This window comes from Balaenoptera physalus (genome assembly GCF_965194825.1).
Source record: "Balaenoptera physalus genome assembly, chromosome: 8".
Lineage (NCBI taxonomy): Eukaryota > Metazoa > Chordata > Mammalia > Artiodactyla > Balaenopteridae > Balaenoptera > Balaenoptera physalus.
Genome location: NC_138887.1, coordinates 72,122,369 through 72,147,829, shown reverse-complemented (window position 1 = coordinate 72,147,829; position 25,461 = coordinate 72,122,369). Strand labels below are relative to the sequence as shown.

The following is a 25,461-nucleotide window of genomic DNA, read 5'->3' as shown; positions in this document are numbered from 1 at the left end:
CCAAGCGCGGCAGAGAGCGGCCGCATTCACGCCAAATAACAGCCCTGCTTCCCGTTCTCTCACCTGGGTTCACCATCAGCCTCAGCAGGGCCCGAGTGCCTCAGGTTGGTCGCTGGTAAAGGTCTCTGGGACGGAGATTTGCAGGCAGGACGTTCCTTGGGGAGTGCGCTTGTGGTTGGACAGAGGGAAGCACCATACAGTCACCTCAAAGGCTTCCACCTGGAGTTCTGGAGCTGGAATGGCTCTTTAGAATGATCCCAAGTTAGGGCGAGGGGGCTGGGCTTTATATCTAGCTGCTGAGAGGTCGTGGGCGGGGCGGGGAGGTAGGACCTTGGGCTAAACAGCTCTCCCCAGCTGAGGATAATTCTCATTGAGCAACTCAGCTGAGCGCCAGTATTTGCCAAATCTCCTAGGAAATTGAGTGCCTCGGTCCCGAAGGGGGGATGTGGGCGCACGGCACAGCATCCACTACAGGGCCTTCTTGACCTTTCCCTGTACCTCTCAGCTTTTTTTCTGAGCTGAGAACTCAAATACCTTCAAGTACACTGCTCAGCTTTGGTATTTAACCTTTCACGCAAAACTCTCATGTCACACGTAGGTAACATTTCCTTTCTTCCAAGCACATCACCTGAATTCACAAGCCAAATATCAGGGAACATGGCTGCAAAATTATGTTTTTACCAAGACCCTCAAATGTATTATTCAAATAAATTAGAAAAAAAATTTCACATTTTTTTTAAAAAAGAAAACCTTATATAGTCCATGAACTAACATTACATCATGTTCCCCTGGTACTTTTTACCTATAGTATATGAAAAACTTACAGATTACAAGGGCATTTTGCAATGAGTCAAAAAATGGATTGTAAAATTACTCATGTGTTCTTCAGTAATAACTACCTCCATAAAAATTGTGACTGTCATTAGTATAGTGCTTTAGTGTTTACAAAGTACTTTCATATCAACAACTTGCTGAGTCTTATCAGAGGCAGGAATTATTATGAAGACTCTGAGGCTTGGAGAGGTGAGGTAAGCCATGCCTCTGTCCAGAGCTGGAGGGTGCTGGGAGTCTGGTGTGTCTCCAGAGCCCTCCTCCCTCCCCTTCCTCAACCCTCGCCTCCCCAGCTCCACCACACCCTCCCCTGGTCCAGGCTCCATGCTCATTCTCTGTTGATACGCTGTAAACACCCACATTCTCCAACCAAGGTCTTCTCTCCCTGGAAAGGACCTGTGTCCTCCTTCATCTTTCTCTACTTATCTTTACTGAAACCTGCTCTCAGCTGGCTGTCCCTGGGAAAGGGACTCATAATCTATTTCATACCAAGCTACTAATGCCCAGCAATGGTGAGTAAACTGCCTTCTCCACCCATCCCCAGTTATATATTATCCCCAGGTATCTGTATGTATGCTATATATATCATTATATTATATCATCATTATATATGATATATAATATATATATATATATATATATATATATATATATATATATATATATATATATATACCCTCAGGTGTATCTGCATTTTAACAAGATCATATTGTAGTGGAATGTGGAACAAGTTAATGAGGAGGATATTTTGGAGACAGAGGATCTCTCCAGCTGCCTGCCCCCACCCCATTCATGTTATTTTACTGCTCTGTTGATGAGCATCACTCAGGTAGAGCACTGGACTTGGTGTCAAAAGAATTGGATTTGAGTCCCTGCTCTTGGGTAGGTACTTAACTTTGCCCACCTTGACCTCCTCGCCGTCTAAGTGAGAATATGAATTGATGTTTCACTTTTCAGGGTGACTGGAGGGACCAACAAATATCTCAGAATTACAGCAGTTTTGTTAAACTCTGTGGCTAGAGGAACTTGTAGTTGGAGATGGTTCAAGGGTGATGTCAAGAATTCATTGCCCCACGGACCTCACACCACTGCCCACCCAGGAGGTTCCCCTGGTGCACACGAGCTACACAGCAGAACTAATATCAGCTGATCCTGGTGACCCAACTCTTCCCTGTATGTACAGTGGTCATTACATGTTTTACTTTGACTTGTCCTTGAATGTGTGACAAGGCTAATATCATTGAAATACCTCCTGAGGCATTTCTCCCCACAGCAATCCATTTTTTAAATGCAGTCCCTGCCATGAATGGTGTTTTATGACACTAGGGAAGGGGAAGGTGAGTACTTTTCAGAACAAAGAAGGTAGGAAAAAAAGGTGTGGGGGGATATGACATAGGGACCCTTTTGCCAGGGAGAGAGCAAAATATAGATGAGGTGACACTAGGGTTCAGATGCTGCTGGTTTTTGCGGTTAACAGTGTGTATGGCGATGGGGATTGGGGGTGGGGTGAGATTACAGAAAGTCCAGAGAAAGTGAAGAGGTTAATCAGCTGTCCTTCTCAAACACAGATGTCCAGAGTAGGAGAGAAGAGGTAATCTGGAATATTTAGGGGACAGGGGGATAGGACAGTCCCCCCCCCCCCCACCGCTTCCCTGTGTTGAGTGCAACACGGAAGGGATCTTGAAGTTCTCAGGCCCCAGGGAAGGCAGCTGAGCATGCTGGATGGGACTCAAGGGCTAAGGTGGAGGCAAAGCAACCCTCTAGCAGAAGGCTGAGAACGGGCTGTTTGAGCTGCCTGCTGGGATTCACAGCCAGGCCTCAGTGGAGAGGCACACGGTGAGAGGCAAGTGAAGGTTCAGTCAGACAGGACTCACTGTGCTTGGGCCACCCTGAGAGAGGAGATCACAGGTTATTCCAGCCTAGAACACTTCAAGAGAGGACTCAGTGAGGGCGGAGGCCACCGTGGCCCACACATCAGTGGAAATAAATTACAGCTGCTTTAGGGGCAAGGAAAAGTCCCCGGAGATGGGTGGCACTTGGGCCAAGAGTCCTTCCTCCAATGCCAAGCTTCTCCTTGCACTTAGATTGTATCTCAGAGGGAAGAAGGGGAACCTTTGAAGGAGGGAAACAGTCCAGATGGGGAGTTCAAAATTTAAATTGATTATCTATCTAAAACGAGGCAGAGGAGATTCAACCACGTTCAGTTGGCAAGTTTAACTCTCCTCACCATCAATGGGAAAGATGCATTGCAAGGAAATTTAGTTCCTTGGAATACAGAATTTCCCACTTTTGCTTTTTTTTTACATCTGAGACACAGTACATGCCTCAAATGGATTTCTTTACTATAGATGAGAAAAGCAGCCTACCTTTAACATTCTGGCAAATTCCAACCTTAGAAAATACATTAATAATGCAGAAGATCATTTTTAGCTCTCTAGTATAAGCAGTTTCTCTACAGTAACTTCACTGTATTCCTTGAGGATGTAATTATTATCCATCATCTTGTTATGAATAACCAACAACCAAGTCTGCAAGGGACTGATGCCAGGAACAAAATTTGACAACTCCCAACAAGCTAATGATTTCTAAGTCCTTCCATCCCTTGACCATCGTGGAATCTGACAGAGATGTTGTCAGTGTGACGGAGAGGCTAGGGAAGTGGCTGTCTTCCCAGTTACTGCCTCCCTTCACTCCTTAACAGCTGAGATGTGGGGAAGTAAAGGCTACACAAGGGGAAGTGTCCTACATATACATAGGCTTCTACACGGAAGTCATTATTCTTTGATAAGGTCACATTCAACCGGAGTTTAAAGCAATGACCCCACTCAGATCTTCTAAATAGAGTGACAGCTGTCTTAGAGAGATTCCATAATCTGAGACTCAGAGGCTGTGAATCGTTAATGCACTGGGTGCTGGGAGTGATGGACAAGTCAGGATTTGCATCTTTATTGACCTTTTCCCCCCAATTGGATCCTTAAAGACCAGATTGACTCTGCATCTAAATTAGCTGCTGAAATCCCTTTTTGTCAAATCATCTCTAATTAATGATATGGCAATATACACACCTATTCTTTCTGTCTGGGTGGGGGGCAGGGAACTACAATTTATTGAGTACTCACTATGTGCCAGGTATTTTGCCAAGTATTTTATGCATTCCTTCATTTAATTCTAAAGATTAGGCACTGTTGGTATTAATTATTTTTTCAGAGGCTGAAACTAAGAGAGAGATTGTGACTTGCTCAAGGTCATTCAGATAGTAAAGGATGGAGCAGGAATATAACTGCCTGTTCTGTCCTCTACTTCTTCTTTAGTAGGAGCTCATTTTCTCACTACTCTGTAGTTTCCTTAACTATTTGTGGTATAAATTTAAGTGCATCTTTCTTTCTCTTTGATGACAGCCTTCCTGATACACTAGTCTAAATAATATTTGTATAACCTCTTTCTCACATGTGTTCCAAGGAATGGCTGCCCTTTTGTGCACACGTAAAACATAGCAGTGAGTAGACAATTAGCAAGTGTGAGCCTTAGTTCAGTAAAAATCAAGTACTAAGATGATACAAACAAACTAGGAATGCTGAACAAAACACATAATTTAAAAAATGCAAAACAATGCTCACAAAAAAGGGAGAAGAACTATCCAGGTACCAGAAATAAAAAGGAAACTAAAAAGCAAAGATCTAAGCAACCATGCTTATGCCTCATCCTCTTTAAGATTGCATTGGGAGTAAGTTCAAGGAATGCAGAAGCTTTGGTTTCAGTAGACGAGGCCCTCGGCCCAAGACTTCACTTGGGTGGAACTGAGATTTCAGCATAAATGCAGGATCCTCAAATAGCTGTTTATTGCAGATATAACAGAGAATGAAAGGATGGAATAGGAAAAAACGATGCCCACTGGCTTAGCTTGCCTGCCAATGCCTAGGCTCTGGATGGGAAAAAAGTCTCTGCAGGAATCTAAAACCCTAAATTGAACATCTTGTGGGTTGAAGAGTTAAATTTATACTAATCCCGTAATCCAGGATCCACTAAGCTAAGAAATTAACATAAAATGATCGGTGATTCACCTGGTAGGTGCAAACACAAAACCATCCTGAAGGAACATTCCCCCAATCCAAGTTGTATGGAGTTTCTGCAGGGAATGGGGAATAAAAAAGAGGAGTAGGGGTAAGAAAATCCAACACACTGGGGCAGTAGGGCCTCTAGGACTTGAAATACAAACCAGCCATTTGACAGGGTGCATAACACAGATATATTTAAAATAATTTAAATAATTAGGAACATAAAAGTGAATCAAGGTCTTAAGAGAAGAATAAGTGGCTATGAAAAAATAGAAAAAAATCAAAATAACAAAATAGAAATTCTAAAAAAAATAATTTAAAACTACAGTCGTTAAAATGAAAACTCAGTGGATGGTTAAGCAGATTAGACTCGCTGAAGGGAAAGTTAGAAGCAAGAAAACAGATTTGAAGAAATTATCCAGAATATACAGCATAGATAAATAAATAGAGGGGAACTAGTAGAGATTTAAAATCTTGGAACACAGAATAAAAGGTTTATTCAATAGAATTTCAAGAACAAAAGAATAGAGAAAATAAAAGAGAAAGGCAATATTTAAAGAGATAGTGTCTGTGAGTTGATAAAAGACCTAAATCCTTAGATTTAAAAGCACAACAAATTCCTGAAAGGATAAACAAAATCTTACATCTTAACACATCAGTGTGAAATTTCAGACCACCATGACAAAGACAAATTCTTAAAAGCAACCATGGAGAAAAAGATAGATTATCTACAGAAGAAAACCAATTTGAAATACTACAGATTTCTGAACATCAACAAGGAGGCTAAGATCAGTGGAATGCTAGCTTTAGAGTACTGAGAAAAAATAACTGGAGATGTAGAATACTATGTCCAGCTAAAGTAAAATAAAGATATTTTCAGAAAAAGACTGAAAGAATTTATCATTTCAAGACCCTACAGAAAGACCCTATAGATAGATAAACAAACTACTGAAGGATATACTTTAGGAAGAAGGAAATCGAACACAGAAAGAAGAAATACATTGAAAGTAGCAACAGTAAACCAGAAAAATAAACATGGATAAATATAAATAACCATTGACTACATCAAATAACAGAAATAATAATGTTTAGTTTGGGAGGACAAACAAGCAAAATGGCCAGAGAAGGTTATTGGAGTTGAGCTCATTCTAATGTCCTTATTTTGTTCAGAAGAAGGATAGAAAATATAATAGGCAAACTGGTAGAGGAAAAAAAGTAGAAGGAAATGATTTATTCCATAGAAGGCAAGAAACAGAAAAAAAAAGAAGTAAAGAAAAAGCATGGTAAACAGAACAAAATAAGATGGTAGAAATAAATCTAAATCAATAATCATAGTAAATGTAAATAGTCTAAACTTGCTAGTTAAAAGAACTTACTATTTACTTTTTTTGAATACCATATTATGAATACTATATTTTGTTATAAGAGCTACAAGAAGAGCTTGAAGGCTCAGAAAGGTTGAAGGTAAATGGATGAAAGAGGATAAGTAAATACCAATGTTTGGAAAGCTAGTGTAGCTGTATTAGTACTAGACACGCTAGACTTTTAGACAAAATGCATTTAGGGAATAGAGGGGGTCATTGCATAATGGTGAAAGAATCCAGTCTTTCCTGACTCCATGGTCCAGCTCAGCAGTTCTCCATGCTGCCTGCCCCTTATGACCATATTGATTATATAAAATTAAAGAGCAGAGTAGAATTTTACTGAGAGAATAATAATATAATGATATAAAATCCCCAGAGGTAGTCAAACTGGCCTGGGTTGGAGTTCTAGCTCCACCACTTACCAGCTTTGTTGCCTTGTCTCATTTCACCTCTCTGCACCTCAGTTTCCTCATCTGTGAGATGTAGCCAAGCCATACTTGCATCTCATGTTTTGTATGAGGATTAAAAGAATTACAGTAAATAAAGGGCTAGTTTATACCAGCTTCTCAAAAAATGTTAGCTCTCTCATATCCTATTTCTTATCACAAAAAACAAAACCTGCAAAACTTATAACTTCAGAAGGCAAATAGCTATTTAAGATTTCAAGTTGAAATCATTTTTCTTATAAAGAGTTAACTACCCGTGAAATTAAATATTTAGGCATTCACGGAACCAATGTGCTCATAACGTTAGAATAAGAAAGTGGCTGGTCTAGAAATTACAAGACATTCTTAATGTCTTCACAGCTGATGTTTTTTCTATCATGGGAATATTTTGAAATCACCTTTTACAGTTATCTAGAGAGAATGGTGTACTGTGAGGTCAATTAGGAAAAGAGCATGAAGTTGAGTGTTTGTATTCAGGTGTGTAAACGCTGGTGGCTGGTTGAGATGCTCACTTGTAAAGTAGTTTGGCACTCAGAGCATGTTTTCCCTTAAAACAAGATCACAAGTAGTGATTTCTTTCCCAAGTGGGGTGACCAATTGCCCCGCTTTGCCTGAAACTGAAGGGTTTTCCAGAATGAAGAACTTTCAGTGTTAAACCTGGGAAAGTCCTGGGAAAACCAGAATCATCAGGCACCCCACAAGTCCAACACCCCAAAACTGATCTGCCTGTGTCAGTCACAACTTCGGGAGCCCTTCGTGAGAAGCCAGCTCTGCTGAGTGCCAGAGTTTCCCCTGTTGCACTGCTGGGCTCAGCACTTGATCTCTGACAGTTGCCTGAGCCCCTGGGTACTGATGTTACTCCGGGGTCTGAGTGTGAGAGAAAAGAGAAATATCTCCTCTCTGTTACACTTTGTCACTTAGACCCCAATGCAGCCTGTCCTCTGCCTAGAATATCACTTCTTCCAAAAACATGGTACTTTTAGGTTTGTGTACTTACTCTTCTCCCGTTGTTGCCCAAATGAGTCCCTCATTTTCAGGGTGAAGGATGAGCATTAACAGAACATCAGAAGCCGTCCTATCCTCTCCACAGTCTTGAACCTCTCGTCCCACCTCTCATTCATATCAGCTCAGATAATCAATGCTGACTCCGAGATGGATGGCCAATCACCACTTCCCCAGAGAGCTATCTCAGAATCCCACCGGGAGCTTGCTTGGGGACCTGCACAGCCTCTTTTCTAGGAATATAACATAGTTAATAATGACCTTGAGATCCGCATTAGTAAAGAGCAACCTATTGAACTGCCATTCACCAAGGTCCACTCTAAATAACACCCCCCTCTCCCTACACACCCTAGTGGAAATGTTTTCAGCATCCCCTGTTCTATCATAGCACTTGCTTTATGCTTCTGTTTAAACCTCGATCATGATCTACCTTGTAGTTCAGTTGCTTAAGCATATGTCTATCTCCTTCATAAATTGCAGGTCTTTAAGAGCAGAGAAACTGTCTCACTCATCTTTATACAACTTTTAGAACCTTGCAGAGTGCCTGTCGCAGAGAGACTATTCAATAAATGTCTCAGGAATTGATAAGATCCTCTGGACTTTAGAAGCTCATCAGAGATCAGCTGGCTCCATTATAACTTGGTCAATAATTCAGTCTATTAGGAGGAATGACTATATTAAATTTGTTCTGCCAACATTGCTTATTCTTGCATTGAAATTCACAGACCGGTTAATTTAGCAGGTCACTGTGGTTTGAAAAGACTTGTCAGTAATAGAAAAGATGAAGAAATCACAATAAATAAAATTCAAATTATTCTAGGTAAACTTTAATTGAAAAATCATTTGAACGATGCTGTTCTCTCTAGTAGATAATACTCAAATAGTAAGGTGTTACTGACTGAGCTGAAAGGGTAGAATATACTTTTATATTCTATTCAAAGGTTCTCATTTCAACTTTAAATTGCCTCATAATATCATAGTATAGCAGCCAAATTAATGAGTCAAGTCAGACTTCAAATAAATACACTGAACAAATCAAGTTTCAAACTCAATTAACTTCTAGGAGAAAGAAGAATTCTGAAATTAGGACTAGATTGGAGGAATCTGTGTCTTGTAGATAAAACATTTTTTTAAAGGCTCAAATCCTTTACAAGTTTAAATATCAAAATAATCTGCCTAAGGACAAATTAGAGTCACCCCAAAGTAGAGTCAATACATTAGTTAAGATGTGTTATATGCCAATATGACATACTTGTAATACGTCAACACATTAGCAATGTAAGTGTTAACAATTTGTGAGAACTCCAAAATTCTCATTAAACTCAAAGCCAGGGAAAAATTTTTAGTGACCTAGAGGTATTTCAGAGAATTTGGGGACCACAATATTCAAGGTTGAAATAAAAGTTATTTTTGAAGTTGATACTAAAGGTAATTTAAGATGACTCGAACTTCTAAGATGATTAGAAATTAGTCTATTAACCAACAACTCTGAGAACATCAGGAAGCTGTGGTTAAATAAACTCCTGTACTTTTGTCAAGGCCCTGAATAAATGGTACCTACATCTCCTGAAAGGATGACAGAGAATCCTTTGAGGTTGTTCACCAAACATTGCATTGGTGCTGGCTCCTCTGGGATCACTCCCAATCATCACAATCAACTGCAGGCTGCACTGTCCCTCACTGCACACCTACTATGTGTCAGGCAACAAGGCAGGTACTATCCGCACCATCACCCTGTTCCCGTGATTGCAAAGCGTTTCAATCCTGCAGCATTAGAACAAGTTTAAATTGATAACTCTTACTTAGCACATTAAAAAATAAGCCTGGATGACATACGATTAATTATATGTTATTCCACTCCGATTTTAAAAAGAGAAAAAGATTCTGTGTGATTTCACTCTGTGCTAATTTTTCTAATAGGCAGAAGAAAAGGCAATAATTTAGTTGTGGCACTATCATAATCCTCCTACCCATGAAACACAATAAAAGAATATTCCACTGAAACATCTCACTCGAAAGGCTGTTTTCTTTTATGATGATGGAAAATGTATTTGTTGAATTCTGATGACATCGTAACTGATTCCAATGTTCTGCATAGAGGAGAAAAAAACATTTTCTGTTGTATACACAGTAATAAGTAACCATCTAAGCGTAATGCATGTGTATTAGAAAGAAAGAGGGGAACAATTATCTACCCTCATATTTGCTTTCCTGCCATCAGGGCACGAGGAGGCTGTGTGTGCGCCTACCTTCGGACAGCCGTCTTCGCTTAGTGGGAAGAAGATTCATACCATGGTGTGGAAGTCCCAAACAAGTGCTGACCTTTCCTTCGCTTTATATCTGCTCCTCTGTCCAGACCCTTATCTGTCAGGGGAAAGAGGCTGGAAGGTGTCCAGGTAGCTAAAATACTGCAAAAGAGATAGCACGGTGCCTCCTTCCTGAATTAGGGAGTGGAACCAACCCTAAAACATTTATTCTCTGAACTTGTAAGTTTGTCCATAAGATCATGACTAAGAACTCTCAGGCTGAGAAGCTGAGTCCTGATTTGGCCAAATGGATAATATTGTTAGAGGGGCTGGTTTTCCCCCAGAGCCAAGTCTATAGGAAGAACAGGTGGGACTTGAGGGGAGGGAATGTCTGGGAGAAAAGGGTTGGGGGTGGCCATGGGACTTGACTTCATCCCACATTGGACTCTCCCTTTAGAATAGTAACCCAGTGGTCCAAGCCTAGCACACAGTCAATTTCAAAGACTAGGAATCAAGAATAATTAAAAACTACTCAAAATATGTCTTGCTCTCTCATACCTGCAGATCCTCTACCTTACACTCTTCATCTGACAGTTGGTGCTCTGCCTTCAAATCTCTGCTCAAGCAACAGTAGCTCCAGGAAGTTTGGCCTGCCTCCTCCAGTCTCACCAGCCTGGGGTGGGTGCCCCTTCACGGTTCCTGTAACAACTCCTGCCCACCTCCTGTTAGAGAGGGAGGAGGTATCTCTTCCCCTGAAACAGTGGATCACAGCTTTGAGCGTATTGAATTCAAAGGGCTTAAGTTTTAGTCTTGGCCAGTAGAGGCTTCTGGCTGTTCCTCCTCTGTTCTCTTTTACTACCTCCCCCTGCATGGAATGAAGCTGCTATTCTGATTGATTCTTGAGACCACACTGCACTGTGGGCAGGGATATTGTACCAGAAGGTAACATGCATTCACGAGTGTCCCTTCTCTTCCTTCCTCTGCTGCTGGACGTGGCAGGCTGGCTCTTCCTGTCTGTGTGCTGTTTGGGTACGTGGATTTGTGAGACTGGCACAGACCTCACTATTCCTGCCACTCCCCACCAGGGTGCTGAGGTTTGGTATGGGGGCTGGGCTACCCTAGAGGTTCAGGCCTCAGCCAGGTGCCCTGATTCCGCTTAGGGCAGCCCTGCCTTTGGCTTCATTGGATACTTGCCCATCTGGTACTTTGTTCTCCATTTGCCAATTGGTTGTTAAATCTATAGCTCCTTTGTCAGGAAACTGCAAAGGGAGGCATGATGAGTGGAAAGGAGGCCCCTAACATCCCCAAACTCTAACACTCCCATCTCTGCACTTCCAACAATGCACTAATTATCTGTCTCCCTCATTGGATGGCAAATTCCCTGAGAAACTATTACTGATCTTTGTATGCCCAGTGCTTAGTGCAATGTCCAATAGGTATTAGGTGCTCGAAAAACGCTAAGTGTGTGAATGAATGAATGGATGAGTGAGTTTGGCCATTCTTGGACCTGCTTCACTGATCCAACCCTGGCCACTCTGCAAGCTGATCCACCTCTGTGTTGAGCTCAGCTGGTCACCTCACCCAGAATGTCCTCAATCCCAGCTCAACATTCACGTTCTCTTTGAAGACTTTTCGAGCTAATTCTACCCACACTCATTTCCATTTCTAAATGCCTTTTGTACAGTTTAGTACTTTGTTATTCTCTAATTTGTCTTAAGTGTGCCACGATTATGTTGTTAACTAGATTATATATGACCTGGTCTTGACTTACTTCTTCCACGAGACATCATCGGGCAGGGAAAAGTTTGAAATTAGAGCAGCTGCTGTCAAATCCCCCTAACCTGAATGCAGTGGGGAAAGTCACTTACTTTCCCTGGGCCTCAGTTTCCTCACTTGTGAAAATGGGGTGAATAATTCTCTGCTTGAATGTGTCATGAACACTGAAAGGATCAAAATAAAAACACAATGGCGGGCTTCCCTGGTGGCGCAGTGGTTGAGAATCTGCCTGCCAATGCAGGGGACACGGGTTCGAGCCCTGGTCTGGGAAGATCCCACATGCCACGGAGCAACTAGGCCCGTGAGCCACAACTACTGAGCCTGCGCGTCTGGAGCCTGTGCTCCTCAACAAGAGAGGCCGCGATAGTGAGAGGCCCGCGCACTGTGATGAAGAGTGGCCCCCACTTGCCGCAACTAGAGAAAGCCCTCGCACAGAAACGAAGACCCAACACAGCCATAAATAAATCAATAAAAAAAAAAACAAAAACCACAATGGCACCTACAAAAACACATGCACAATTTATACCTCTTAGAATGTTGAATAAAGCTAGGATCAGAGGAGAGCTTCATAAATTCTCCTACATTGACTTGATAATGACTATGTTGCTCACAGGCATTTCATTAATGAAGGTTGAATTATTCTTACTGTAATTCTAGCAAGGTTTATTATTATTATTTGCAATGATAGATGGGTGGTATGGTGCCTTTAAACTCATTCCAAGAAGGGTTATCAGGCTGAAAATGTTTCAGAAGTACTACTAGGGAATCTCTTGGAATGTAGTTGTGCAATTTTTTTTTTTTTTTTTTTACCATTATTGTATTTCTTAAAGTGAATTTTTGTTTCTCAGGGATGTCTTAGTCCACTCGGGCTGCTATCACAAATTACCATAGACTGAGTGGCTTAAAAACCACACAAATTTATTGCTCACAGTTCTGGAGGTTGGAAAGCCCAAGATCAAGCACCAGCAGATTTGTTGTCTGGTGAGAGCTTGCTTCCTGGTTCATAGCCAGCATCGTCCTGCTATGTCCTCATATGATGAAGGGGATGAGGGACCTCTTTGGTTCCTTTCATAAGGGCACTGGAGAAACATTAGAATGCTTTATGAACAAAGAATATTTTGTATACCATACAATTCCCTAAGTCATGGTGTGTACAGGGTTTTTGTAAGCAGTTTTAATACATCACATAAAAATATTTGTGCATATTTTTTACAGTGTGGTTCAAAGTACAAATATAGGAAGAGGCCCATAAGAATCTAATAACATTAAACTAAGCCCATGCAAATAAGTACATGGAAGGAGTACTTATTTAATAAGTGCAGGAGAGGGGGAAGTTTAATAACCTTTAGCTAAATTAATTATCATACCCCATGTTGTGTGAAAGATAATCATCCTACTCAGTGTGTTTCTGTTTATGACTCAAATTCTAAGAGTGGTGGCCTAAGTAAATGTGTAGATCTGAGCTGTCTGATATGGTAGCCACTGGAAACACATGGCTATTTAAGATACACTAAAATGTAAAACTCCGCTCCTTATTTGCACTGGCTACATTCAAGTGCTCAAAAGCCACATGTACCTAGTGACTACTGTATTCAACAGAGGAGATACAGGACATTTTGCAGAAAGTTCTATTAGACATCAGTCCTTTCTGCTGACAGCATAGGCTAACAAGGTTAGCAAGAATTCCATATGAATGGGGGAAAATGTTCAGTAAATTGTTAGAAATTAGCATTGCCCTGCTCTGTGTTTCCAAATATGTCTGTTGTTCACACACACCCCCCCGACAGCTGAGTCTTGGTCGTCATAAATTATATCTTTATATCTTCCATAGGCACTGTTTTAATATTGGTGAAACAAACCTTGAATCTGCTACTTGAGGGAGATTGTGATTTAATGAATAACTTCAAATAATTCTCACTACTGCAACAGCAGATTTTGCATTGAGGAGCACACACTTTTGAATGCATGGTACTTTATTTAAACGCACATATATACAATGTTGACAAAAGGAAATTCTGCAGAGGTGAGCAAAGGGGCTGCATGCATTGGGAGGACCGGCAGACTCTAGTTTTACAGGATGAAATAGGGGTTGAAAAATAGGCAAAGACCGGAGAGCAAGTTTCATTTCCCATCACCACATAGAAGGGTCTTCCAGCCTGTCAAACACAAGAAGCAAAGCGCGTAAGAGAAGCTTCCCAACTTCCTGGGAGCCTTGCGAGAATGAGACATTCAGTTCTGAACTGAAAGATGATCAGAAACTGTTGAAAAGTCTGCTGTTGGCATTCTAATTAGGAGGCCATATAGAATATCAGGGCGAGAGACAGTGGCATAATGTACAGAGACCCAGCTGAGTAGCTTTCACTCATGTTAAGGGGAGTCTCAGGCAAATCTCAGAGGGAGTATTTAAAAGGCTCTGTATTTATCAAAGAAGCCAAAGAAAGGGTTCAATATTTCTGAAGATCAAAACTACAGGAATCACATGAAACTGTAAAAAAAACCTTACTGTTATTCAACTCTGAATATGCTTCCTGTGTTTTCCTGCAAGGCTTTTTATGTAGTAAGGTGCTATCTATTAGACTATAAAGAACCCTTTTAAATAAAATAGCATTCACAGGCCACTTCAAGGCTGTCAGGTTCTGTCTCCTTCTAAGTGCACATGATTGAGGCTGTCAATCAGAGTACAATTAACTATTTCATGCACCAACCGTGTGATGCATGGCCACAAAACAAACAGCAGCAGCAAGACTGTAAATCGGTCTGGATGATTATATTTCTAACCCTAAGTAGATATAGCGTATCCTAAACTTTTTACGGCGGCAAACATCATATGCCTATCAATGAAACATTAAAAAGCATGTATTGCTTAGTATTTAAAAACCACCCTTATGAGTGTTCCACCTGCTTCCCTTGCATTTGACGTTCAAGTCTTGGCTGGTACCGCCAGGGACAAGAGCACTGGAGTTTTATTTCAGTCCAAATTGTTGTTTCCTTCAGAGAGAACAAACCTGACAACTCTAGACTTGCACCTTCACCCTGGCTGGCCATTTCACAAGAGAACAGAGGGAGGGTGGGAGGGGAGGCGGGTGGCTCAGAGGGTCACTGGCTCATCCTCTAGGGAGAACCCAATGAAGAGTGACAATCCAGTCACACGTGCTGAGCAAGTGTTCTAGTGACCTCTTCTGGGGAACTTGGTTCTGGATGTTGCAGAGCTCTGGGTTTAAGGCGGACTAGCTAGCACAGAATTGGATAAACCATATGCCATGTGATCTAACTGGTGGGTAGGGGCAGGGGGCCTGGGACAGGAGAGCCAGTTATGGAAACGGAGGAGGACCAGGCATCTTTTCACTCACAGTCTTCGCTCAGAGGACCCCAGCCCAATGTTTGACACCTAGATATTAGAGGGCACCCTTCCTAAGGCAGGTCCACACTCCAAGAAAGCCCCAAGGCTCCAGACAAGCCCTAAGAATAATGTCATTCTTGTTCATTCATTGAATGTGATAAATTATGATGTGACATCAGTTGAACTAAAATATGTCCAAAAGTAAGCAGGAATACCCCTCGATTTATCTACAGCTTCGTGTAAAACCAGGAAGACTGGAGTGAGAACCAGAAGGGGAATTTCCTAGGATGTGTAGATCCTCCACGTAGGGTATAACAACTAAAGATGACCTCAGCCAAAGATGGAGAGTTGGTCATTTCAATGTAGAGATGGGCTGCTTACCCTATGCTTCCACAATCTAAGCCAGTGAGAAATTCTCTATAGAGTAATTTCTGAGGTTAAAGTCACTCATATTTAAAATTTCAAAGGAGCATCAAATAATTTGAGCCAGAAAATATTACCCCACAGCAGTTTAGAGATTTGCAAATGAGTGTGTGAAGAGAAAGGTCCTCCCTGCTCTGTTCCCCACCCCTCTTTCTGTCCAAATCCTACCTGGTCTAGAAGACCCCATTCCAAACACCTCCTCCCAGCAGCCCTCTCTGATTTCCCTCTCCTGGGTACCTGAACTCTGCAATGATGTCCCCACACAAGTGTTTTCATACCTAGTTCTGGGAACATTTTCCGTGCTTTCTCTCATCAAGAGGTCTGAAATCAGTGTCTCAGGGCTAGATCGTTTTCCGTATCTAAAAAAAAAGCAGAGTGGGGGAGAGTAAAAGTCCTTTAAAGCAAGTTTGGAGGAACCATAAAAACCTTTAGGAAAAGAAAAGATGTGTGGTATTAAATACAGAAGTTATTTTCAGTTGATCATCTGCTAATGAGTAATCTAGGTGAATGAAACATACATGATACAGAAACATCATAAATATGATTTCAAATTATATATATATTTAAATTTTGCTTAAATACTTAATAGATAACTTAGCAGATTATGTAACCCAACCAAAATTCCTAGTCAAATTCTTGCCTTTTTATATTATCACAAACAATACATATGTATAGTTTTATAACTAGGTGACAGGAAATAAATTAAAATACATCGAAGTATGATTTTAAATGTTTCCATAATTAGCTAATTGGCTTACAGTTCTGGTGATATACATCAGTTTAAATCTTAACAAAGAGACCAGATGATATTTCAGAAACAGGTCTATGAAAAACTCATCAGACTGAAGTTCTAGACTCACCTGTGTCTTTGAATCTCAGCTCTCCCATTTGTAAAAATAAAATCATAACTCCTGCTTAGATTAGAGTCTTGATGAATATCCAATGTAAGTCACAATGCTTTGAAAGTGACAGAGCGATACACAAGAATGCACATTACTGCTGTTGAAATGCACCCATTCTCACAGCTGTCAACAGATCCTGAGTCCATATTTATTTGGGGTGCCTAAAGCTAAAAGCCTTCTCTCATGCTGTGATTTTAATCTGCCCTGAAAATATGAAGGAATCCTTCTGGTCCATGGAAATGTTCTTGGTCTCTTTTCTCCCATAGCAGGATATGGATAGGACAATATATGAATTCAAGGTTATGTTTTCCTGCCAGGGTAGTATATGCTGCTGGCTCCAGGTGAGTGAGGGCACTAGTCTGTCTGTCTGTCTCTCTCACTGTTAAAGGATCTGACAAATCTACACCAAGTTGTATTTTTTGAGGAGTCGATTTTTCCCTTTCTCAGAAAGGGCATTGGACATCAGCAGCCGCTCTTTTCCACAAATGAAAAATAAGCCTGGCATGGATTGATTAGCTGACAGATAAAACAGCGGAACAAAGCTGACGGAGGATATATGCTAACTGCCTATTGAGCACAATTAAATCTAAATTCTGGGGAAAGATTTCCTATTATTGCTCCTTTGCTGGAACTCAAGGGAGGCAAAGACAAAGCCATCTCCCCTGCCCCCATCATTTGTAAGATTTCCTCAAAGATTTTCTGGAGTTGTAGTATCAGGCTGCAGGCCACTGCTTATATGTATTTATTCTGTCCATCAGCTGATTTTACTAATGCTAAAACTCTTGGGCAACCTTAACTCATTTATCTTCATCATACTTCAGTGAATTAAAGAAATGGCGAATATTTTCTCCAATTTACCATTAGAGAACCTAAGTCTGTAACAGCAGAATTTACACAGTCAGAAAGTGGTACCCAGAGCAGCACTGATGACTGTTCTTCCATCTCTAATTAATTCTGGATTATCCTTCTTCTCCACAATGCTTTAACTTTCAAAGATGGCATCTCCAGGGAAAAGATTCTTAAACCTGGCGGCATATTAGAATCACCAGGGGAGCTTTTAAAATCACTGTAAAGTCCAGCGCCATGCCCCCCACCCCTGGGGGAGATTCTGATTTAATTCACGAGTTCATTAAATATACTGATGCTGCTGTTACAGCCCAGCATCAGTATATTTTAAAAGCTCCCAGGTGATAACAATGAGAGACCAAGAGGGAGAAACTCTAGTCTAGGGCTGAGTTTCTCAATCTTGGCACTGTGGACATTTTGAGCGGGATAAGTCTTTGTTGTCAGGGGCTGTCCTAGGCATTGTAGGATGTTTAGCAGCTTCCCTGGCCTCTACCCACTAGATGCCAGTAGCACCTTCCCACCCCATCACTATGACAAACGAAAATGTCTCCAGACATTGCCCAGTGTCTTGGGGAGCGTACAGTCAGCCCTAGTTGAGAATCACTGACCTAGGAGACTGTATAGATAAAATGTGGTAGATCAATGCTCTAGAATAAATGATGCCACCTATGGAAGCAATGAACCAGGAGCATATAGCTTTAGAACATGAACTGAGTAGAAAAGGGGAGGAAAGAGAATGATATCACAGTACCATTTATGCCAAATTAAAACGTATGTTCACAAATGTAATTTTCAAAATACAAACATGTGCGTATGAGTGGATGTGTGTGGTGGGAAGATGATGAGAGTACAGAATGGAGGTGATGGGTGCAGATTATAAGCCTCTGAGTGTTTCTAAGATGGAACTTATATGAAGATGAGACAGAAAACTGCTTCAGGACCAGCTCCTTCCCACCTAACCTGAATCTCATCCCTTTCCCTTATTTTCTCCTCATCAAGGGTGTTGAAGATCACACTGAATGCTGATAGTGGTGACAACATCCAAAGATCAATAGGAGGGCTCCAATTTAATCATCCCTAAAAAAAAGTTTTCATGAAATGTTCTTAGTTTCATGATCTGTAAAATGGAGATAATTATACTCACTTCAAAGCTTTGTGGTAAAGACTGAACAAAATAATGCCTAGGAAAACATGTTGAAATACTAAACCTTTATACAACAGTAAAGGTTTACAGCAACCATCTTTGAAAAATAAGTTTTACTGTATGCTATAATTATCAGACTAAATAACTAATAAAGGCTTTCCTAGAAGAAAAAAAACAATTTGTAAAAGTTCTTTTCTCTGGTCTGTATGATGGCATAAGCAAGAATTTGAAGCAATTAACTTTCTGAAAAGTCTATTAAGATATAAGACATTCTTGCTTCTCACTAATGAAAATTATCTGACTTCAGGGATCATAAACCAATACTATTCTGGCACTTTCATGTATTTCTGATTCTATATATATTGGTACTTTAAAAAAAGATTTTCAGGATGAAACAGCTTTCTGATGAAACAGAAAAAATGTTAAAAATTAAGAAATATAAATTCTCCCCACTTTGGATGCTTTCCAACTATGCCCTGAAATATAGTAAAACAACAAACAAAAAACAATACTTTACAAAACATAATTTAAATATGTTAAATAACATTAATGCTTGTAAAGAGCTCATTGTTTTTAGCTTATTAAGGTCATTTGATCTCAGTAATTAAAATAAGATATTGAATGATTCAAAACTAAGATGAACCAATTTTGGAAACAAATTTTAATCCTATGTTATTTGTAAAATAGTTTGGATTTGATTTTTTGCTTAAGATTTGATGTTGAGAGTGAAATATGGCCTTTCATCTTAGCTTTCTGGGGGTTCAGAATAAAGACGACAATTTCTCAGATTACATGTAATCCCTGGATTCACCCTAGAGTGAGTACACCACTGTAAGTTTCTCCTTAAAAAAGCACCAAGTGGGCATTTCCTTTTCAGAACTCACCTGCTATGAAATGGGAAAAGTCTCGCCATGTTAGATCAACTATTTTCTTGCTAAATATCTACTTATTAGGAGCAGAATTGTCAAGTGAGGGGCTGAGACTGCAATAAAACACTGTACAGGAGGGGAAAAAAGTAGTTCTATTTGTCTTTTCCTAAATACCGTCATTCACTTCGGTCTGGGCAGGCTGGAAAATCTGGCAATGTCTTTGGCGACCCAGCTGTTTCCTCCTTAGTTTGTGCTGTTGTTTTTCTAGATACCCTGCTCGCCCTTCTCCCTACAGCACCTCCCCGGCGACCTCCTGACCCCTTTCACGGGGTACTTTCCTATCCAGGTTTCCAAACAGAACCCCCAACTGCTCTAAGAACAAAAAAGATAAGGGAATGGGTGAGAGGAGATGGCCAGCCACCCAGCCTGGGGAACCCGAGTCTGGGGATCAGGATTTTGTGATTGTAGTTGCAGAGGGAATGTACTCAGTGCCCTGATACTTACTGATAGCTGAGTATGTGCCCGATACTGTCCTGCCCCGGGATACAAAGAAGAAAAAGAAAAGATACCTGTCTTCTGAGATCCCCACGATCTCCGGGTGTGAAAGCGGGTTGGTCCCGGAGCCGTCGCTCCCACGTAGCCCACCTACCTTTGCCTGGTGATGAGATTGATGTAGTGTCGCAGCGCCGAGTAGTATCTGGCCAAGTCCTCCGCCGGCGCGTCCTCTCCGGGGTTGTCGGGCTTGGAAGGGTACGCCTCGGCCAGAGCGCCCAGGCACACGAGCAGGGACAGGGCGAGGGTCAGTCCGGACAGCCCCAGTCGCTTGCTACCCAGCATCTGCGGACACCGAAGGGGCAGCGGAGGGGGCTTGGGGGATTCAGAGGATACACACTCCGCACCTCCTTCCTCTGGCCCCCGCGCCCATGCCGCTGCTACCACCCCTACCCCACCTCCACCCCCAGTCCGCGCTCGACCCAGGCACGCAGAGGGAAGCGGAGCGTGGCGGGCACGACCCTGCGGATTTAGGTCCAGATCTGCTCTGGCCCTGCCCCGCTGCTCCGCCCGAAAATTCTGAGCAACTTTGGTCCAGTAGCAGAGCCGAAGATCCCGCGGTGAGAGACGCAGAGTTGGGGGAGGCGCCGGCGCCAGTTTAAAACACTTTAAAAAACAGATTAGAAGTTCCTGCCGCTGCGTGGAGGACCTACCCCTTTCCCACCCTCTTCCCCCAAAGCCCCTGTTAGAGCAAAGAAGTTCCTTCTTCTCTACTTTTGATGGCTGAGAGTACTTCAGGGTGGCAACTGCGGGGGGGGGGGGGGGGGGCGGGGAGGAGAGGGGAGAGAACTGCTCCCGGGCCAGTCAGTCTCAGATCGGATCCCAAGGATCCCGAGAGGCGGCAGGGAGCGCGTCTTCCAAGCTCCGGGGAGTCCTCATTCTGGGAGCGCTGCCTGGGAAAACTCCCTCCAGGCGGCGACCCTCGAGGAAACTGCCAGCTGCTCTGGGATGCGGTCGTGTTCTCCCTCTTTATCCGCCTAAAGATAACCCAGAGGGACGACCCAGCCAGGAGGGTCGGGGAGAGGGCAGATGTACCATCAGAGGGGGCAGGAAGGAGCAAGTGGAATTTAGCCGCCGAGAGCGGCTGGCGCGCGTCGGAGCGCCGAGAGCCCGGCGCGTAGGGGTTGGGGAGCGGGGCACGACCCTCCCAGCACCCCCGGGATCTGCAGAAGGTGAGACGGCGCCCCGGGCAAGTTCACAGGCGCCCTCACTCCCTTCGCTCCCGCCAAGCAAGAGGGTCGTGGCACTCACGGTGGCTGGCGTGCTGGCGAGCGGGCGTGGCTGGGCTGCGAGCGCTGTGCAGTCCGGCTCGCCTCTCCGAGGGGTGAGAGCCGGCGGATGGGGTGTCCGGAGCAGGTCGCAACGGGGCTTTTATGGCGTTCCCTCGCCCCGGCAGGAGGGGCCTCAGGCAATCACGTTCGGTGACTCCCACCCCGCCGCATCCCACCAGCGTTGGCGGGGGAGGGGGGAGGGGGCTAGAGCCGCTGCCGGGCGAGATCGGCTCCGGGAGCCACCCACACACGGACTCGCCCGCGCCAGGCCCTGCCGCGGGAAGGGGGAGCTAGCAGGATGCTAGCGAGGCAGCGCGCTCCGAGGGCGCTGGACCACGCCAAAGTTCCTGCCCTCCCGCGGCGGCCAAACCTCGCCGTCCTTCACGCCTCATCTATTCCTGCCAGAGATAGGAGCAGCCCAGATCATCTTTGTCACCTGTCACCGGGACTACCAACGAGCTGGGCGCCAGGGTTAGGGGTACCCGAATCCTCTACTTGGTGAAGCCTCTCCGGGATCCGTGCGGCAAGGGCGCGGACACTGCTCCAGCGCGCTTTCGGGCGAGACTACTCGGCGCCCGGATATTCCTGCGCTTAAAGCAGGTCAGGGAGCCAGCCCAAAGTCCAGAACTAGAGGGTCCCAACTCCCCGCTTCTCCCAGGGGCTGCGAATAGGTTTCTGTGGCTTCGCCCCTTTTCCCAGCTTGTTTTTCGTGGAGGTCAGCCCTCCCCAAGAACTCGCCCAAACGCTGGGCGTCCGGGCGGTACCCGAAAGAGTGTAGCGACTGAAAACTCCTCAGAGGGGGGACACTTTCTGGGTTTGCTGAAAAAGAGCGTAGTTTGAAGCTCGGAGAGACCCTTTAAAGCGCGAACGCAAAATTTTGGTCCAAAGTGACCGGGTAGTTAAATTAAGAGCAATTTCTCTTTTATCTGCTGGCCGTTGCATAGTCCCAAATAGGTTCGATTAACGTTGATTGAGAATGCGGGCTCTGATCGAAATGAAACAGGTAAAAAAACAATCACCATTAATTTGCACATCCCACTGAACCTGTAGAATGAATATGAAAGATGCATAAACTATTTTTACAGGATCAGAATTTCATGTAGTGGACTAGGTCTTGAAGTTCCCTGAATGAATGCTTCTAGAAGTCTGAATCTTTCTGAATAAAAGGCATGTTAGGGAATTAAAACGTTAAGTTACACGTTATTTTAATGCTAAAATGACAAGTGAGTCTGTTAAACTGACATTTTGTTTTTGTGCTGTTTTGACAGCGTTGAATTAAATATCAATTACTGTGCAGCAAGCAATCCTGAGTGTGTGTGTGTGTGTGTGTATGTCTCTGTGTTAGCAATTTTGAAGACCAACATCCCTTTCACTTGGGTGACTGCCTCTTTCCCCATCACCCCGACATATACCAGGAACACAATACCAGGCTCTCAGCTTTGCTCAAGGATGCTTATGTGAAAGAGCCTTTGGTAAAGTTAGAGCAGGACACTTTCTAACTCTGATTCCATTCTTGATAAGAAGAGAGGCACTTCTAGCAGCTGAACCGTTTTGTTTCAAAAATCATGTATTTATATGTTTATTCTTAGCAGCTTTGTTGAGATACAATTAAGGTATACTAGGTTACAAATGTTTAGAATATTCCATTGGGTATATTCTTACACAAATAACGCCACAGTGAAGTCATCACCGCAATCAATTTCCTCATGTCCCTTTGTAATTCCTCCCTCCTGCTTCTCCCTACTCCCCTCCTACATTGATCTGCCTCCTGTCATTATAAATTTGTTTGCATTTACTGGAATTGTGTCATAATGCAATTCCATGGTATGTACTCTTTTGTCTGCCTTCTTTCATTATTATTATTTTCAGATCCACCTATGTCATTGCATGTATCAATAATTCATTTTTTAATTACTCAGTAGTATTTCATTATATGGATATATTTTAAACTTAAAAATCTATTCAACTGTTCATGGACTTTGGGTTGTTTCCAGTTTGGATTATTACAAATAACTTTTCCATAAACATGTTGCAAATCTTTGTATGGACATATGCTTTTATTTTTCTTGCGGAAATACTTAGGGGCAGAATGGCTAGGTCGTATGGTAGGTGTATGTTGTCCCACAGTTCACTGATGGTCTGTTTGTTTTTATATGTTTTGTTATTTTTTCCTGTGTGTGTTTTATTGGATACTTTCTACTGCTATGTCTTCAAGTTGACTAATCTTTTCCTCTGCAATGTCTAATCACTGCAAAGACCATATAGTTTTTATCTCTAGAATTTCAATTTGGATCCTTTTTATTTCTTTCATGTCTTAACGTGTCCAATCTTTTCTCTGACTTCTTGAATATGCATTAATAATAATTTGTCTACTACTTTTATCATCGGTGTCATTTCTGTGCTACTTTGGATTGATTGATTTTCACCTCATTATGGCTTGCATTTTCCTTCTTTGTCTGCCTGATAATTTTGGAAAGGATGTCAGGCATCGTAAAATTTACCTTGTTGTCTGTTGGATGTTTTTGTAGTCCTAAAACTATTTTTGAGCTTTGTCCTGGGACACAGTTTAAAAAGTTGGGAGTAGTTCGATCCATTCTGGTCTTGCATCTAAGATTTTTAAGGTGGGCCCAGAGGTGGCTTTAGTCTGGATTTAATTTTCCCCACTCTGAGGCAAGCACCTTCTTCTTACTTTAACTGATAGCTGATGCCCCCTGAATTGTGAAGTTTTCCCCTCTGGCTGTTGGAACTATCAGCTGTTTGTGAGCACTGGACACTATTTCCTCTCATCCTTTTGTGCAGTTCTTTTCCTGGTCTCAGGTGCTTTCTTCATGTGCACGATCTAATCAGCAGTCCATTAAGTATTTTAGCTGGACACTCTGAAGATCTTGAGTGTTCTCTCTCTTATCTGGTACTCTATGCATGAACTTTAGCTGTTTCAATTCCTCCCTCTGCACTGCAGCCTGGATAATTTCTTCAGGCAGTGGGCTGAGACAATTGTAGGGCTCCCCTCAATTGTTTCCCATCTCTAAGAGATCACTGTCCTTTGCTGCCCGATGTCGAATGTTTTGGGTGTTGTTTCAGGTATTTTTGTCTGGTGTTTCAGTTGTTTCAAATGAGAGGGCAAATCCAGTTCCTCTTTTTACTTCTTAACCAGAAGTGGAAGTCTCATAGTAAGGCTTTGGAAAAAAAGATGTTTCTGCTCATTGTCTCTTCGTCACCTTTGGTTTGGTCATGAAACCACAGCAATATAGGTTCTGTCTGAATCTACCTACTGAAACTGCCATCAGTAAGACCCTCCTAATTGCAAGCTGCAAGGACCTTTACTAGTTATCTGACTTACCTTCACTGTTGCCTTCACTGGTCTCCTCTGGGTTACTTCCTTGCTCTCTGAACTGGCCACAGTCTCCTTTGCTAACTTTTCCTTCTGTACCCTAAGCCCCAGCCTTAACCCTTCCATTCTGCATACACTAAACAAGAAAACTCATCTATTCCCATGGCTAATGAGTCTGAAATCTCTACCTCCAGCTAAGGGCTCATATCTGGAGTCCAGGGCTATATGTCCAACTCGGAAAATCTTGATCAAGCCTCAAGTTTAGATTATCTAAAATAGAGCTTCCATTAACATAAATTCCTAGTTTTCTAATTCCTAAATTCCTAAATTCCATATGAAGTCCAAAATATTTTCAGAATTCTTAAATTGAAAAGCAAGGCTCACATATTTTGAGCCTTACCTACCTCCTAGGTTTATCTAACTTTTTTTTTTTTTAATTAATTAATTTATTTTTGGCTGTGTTGGGTCTTTGTTGTTGCATACGGGCTTTCTCTAGTTGCAGTGAGCCGGGGGCTACTCTTCGTTGCAGTGCACAGGCTTCTTATTGCGGTGGCCTCTCTTGTTGCAGAGCACGGGCTCTAGGCGCACGGGCTTCAGTAGTTGTGGCTCGTGGGCTCTAAAGTGCAGGTTCAGTAGTTGTGGCGCACGGGCTTAGTTGCTCCGCGGCATGTGGGATCTTCCCAGACCAGGGCTCAAACCCGTGTCCCCTGCATTGGCAGGCGGATTCTTAACCGCTGCACCACCAGGGAAGCTCTGGTTTATCTAACTTAACTTTCTCCTTCATTCCCTACATTCCTGTCCTTTGGCTTTCTTTCTGCTCCTTAAATAACCTTTCAATAACCTTTCCCACTTGGGTTTTCAATGTGCTATGTTCTCTCTCTGAGATATTCTCTCTCTCAACTTTTTACCTGGCCAAGACTTACACATCCTTCTAGTCTTACCTTGAAATGTCACTTCAGATTTTCCTAGTCCTCCGGGCTGGATTAGATCCCCTGTTATAAGTTCTCAGAGGACCCTGAACTTCTCATTAATTGCCCTTAGTTTCAGTTGAATTTTGATGTAT

At 42.6% G+C, this 25,461-nt stretch overlaps 1 protein-coding gene across 3 annotated transcripts; it reads right to left on the bottom strand.

Moving 5' to 3' along the window:
• Positions 1-1,518: 1,518 nt before the first annotated feature.
• Positions 1,519-24,813, bottom strand: NPY (neuropeptide Y; the record flags this gene model as incomplete). Of its 3 annotated transcripts, none has more annotated exons than XM_082473698.1 (4): positions 13,673-13,876; positions 15,762-15,842; positions 19,894-20,081; positions 21,048-24,813. In XM_082473698.1, the coding sequence occupies 3 exons, from the start codon at positions 20,079-20,081 to the stop codon at positions 13,852-13,854; spliced, it is 294 nt and encodes a 97-aa protein (XP_082329824.1). In that variant the 3' UTR covers positions 13,673-13,851. The 3 variants fall into 3 exon arrangements, with proteins under 3 accessions (XP_082329826.1, XP_082329824.1, XP_082329825.1); XM_082473699.1 differs by lacking the exon at positions 21,048-24,813 and adding an exon at positions 20,450-20,567; XM_082473700.1 differs by lacking the exons at positions 13,673-13,876; positions 21,048-24,813 and adding an exon at positions 1,519-12,799.
• Between the last annotated feature and the right edge of the window lie 648 nt (positions 24,814-25,461).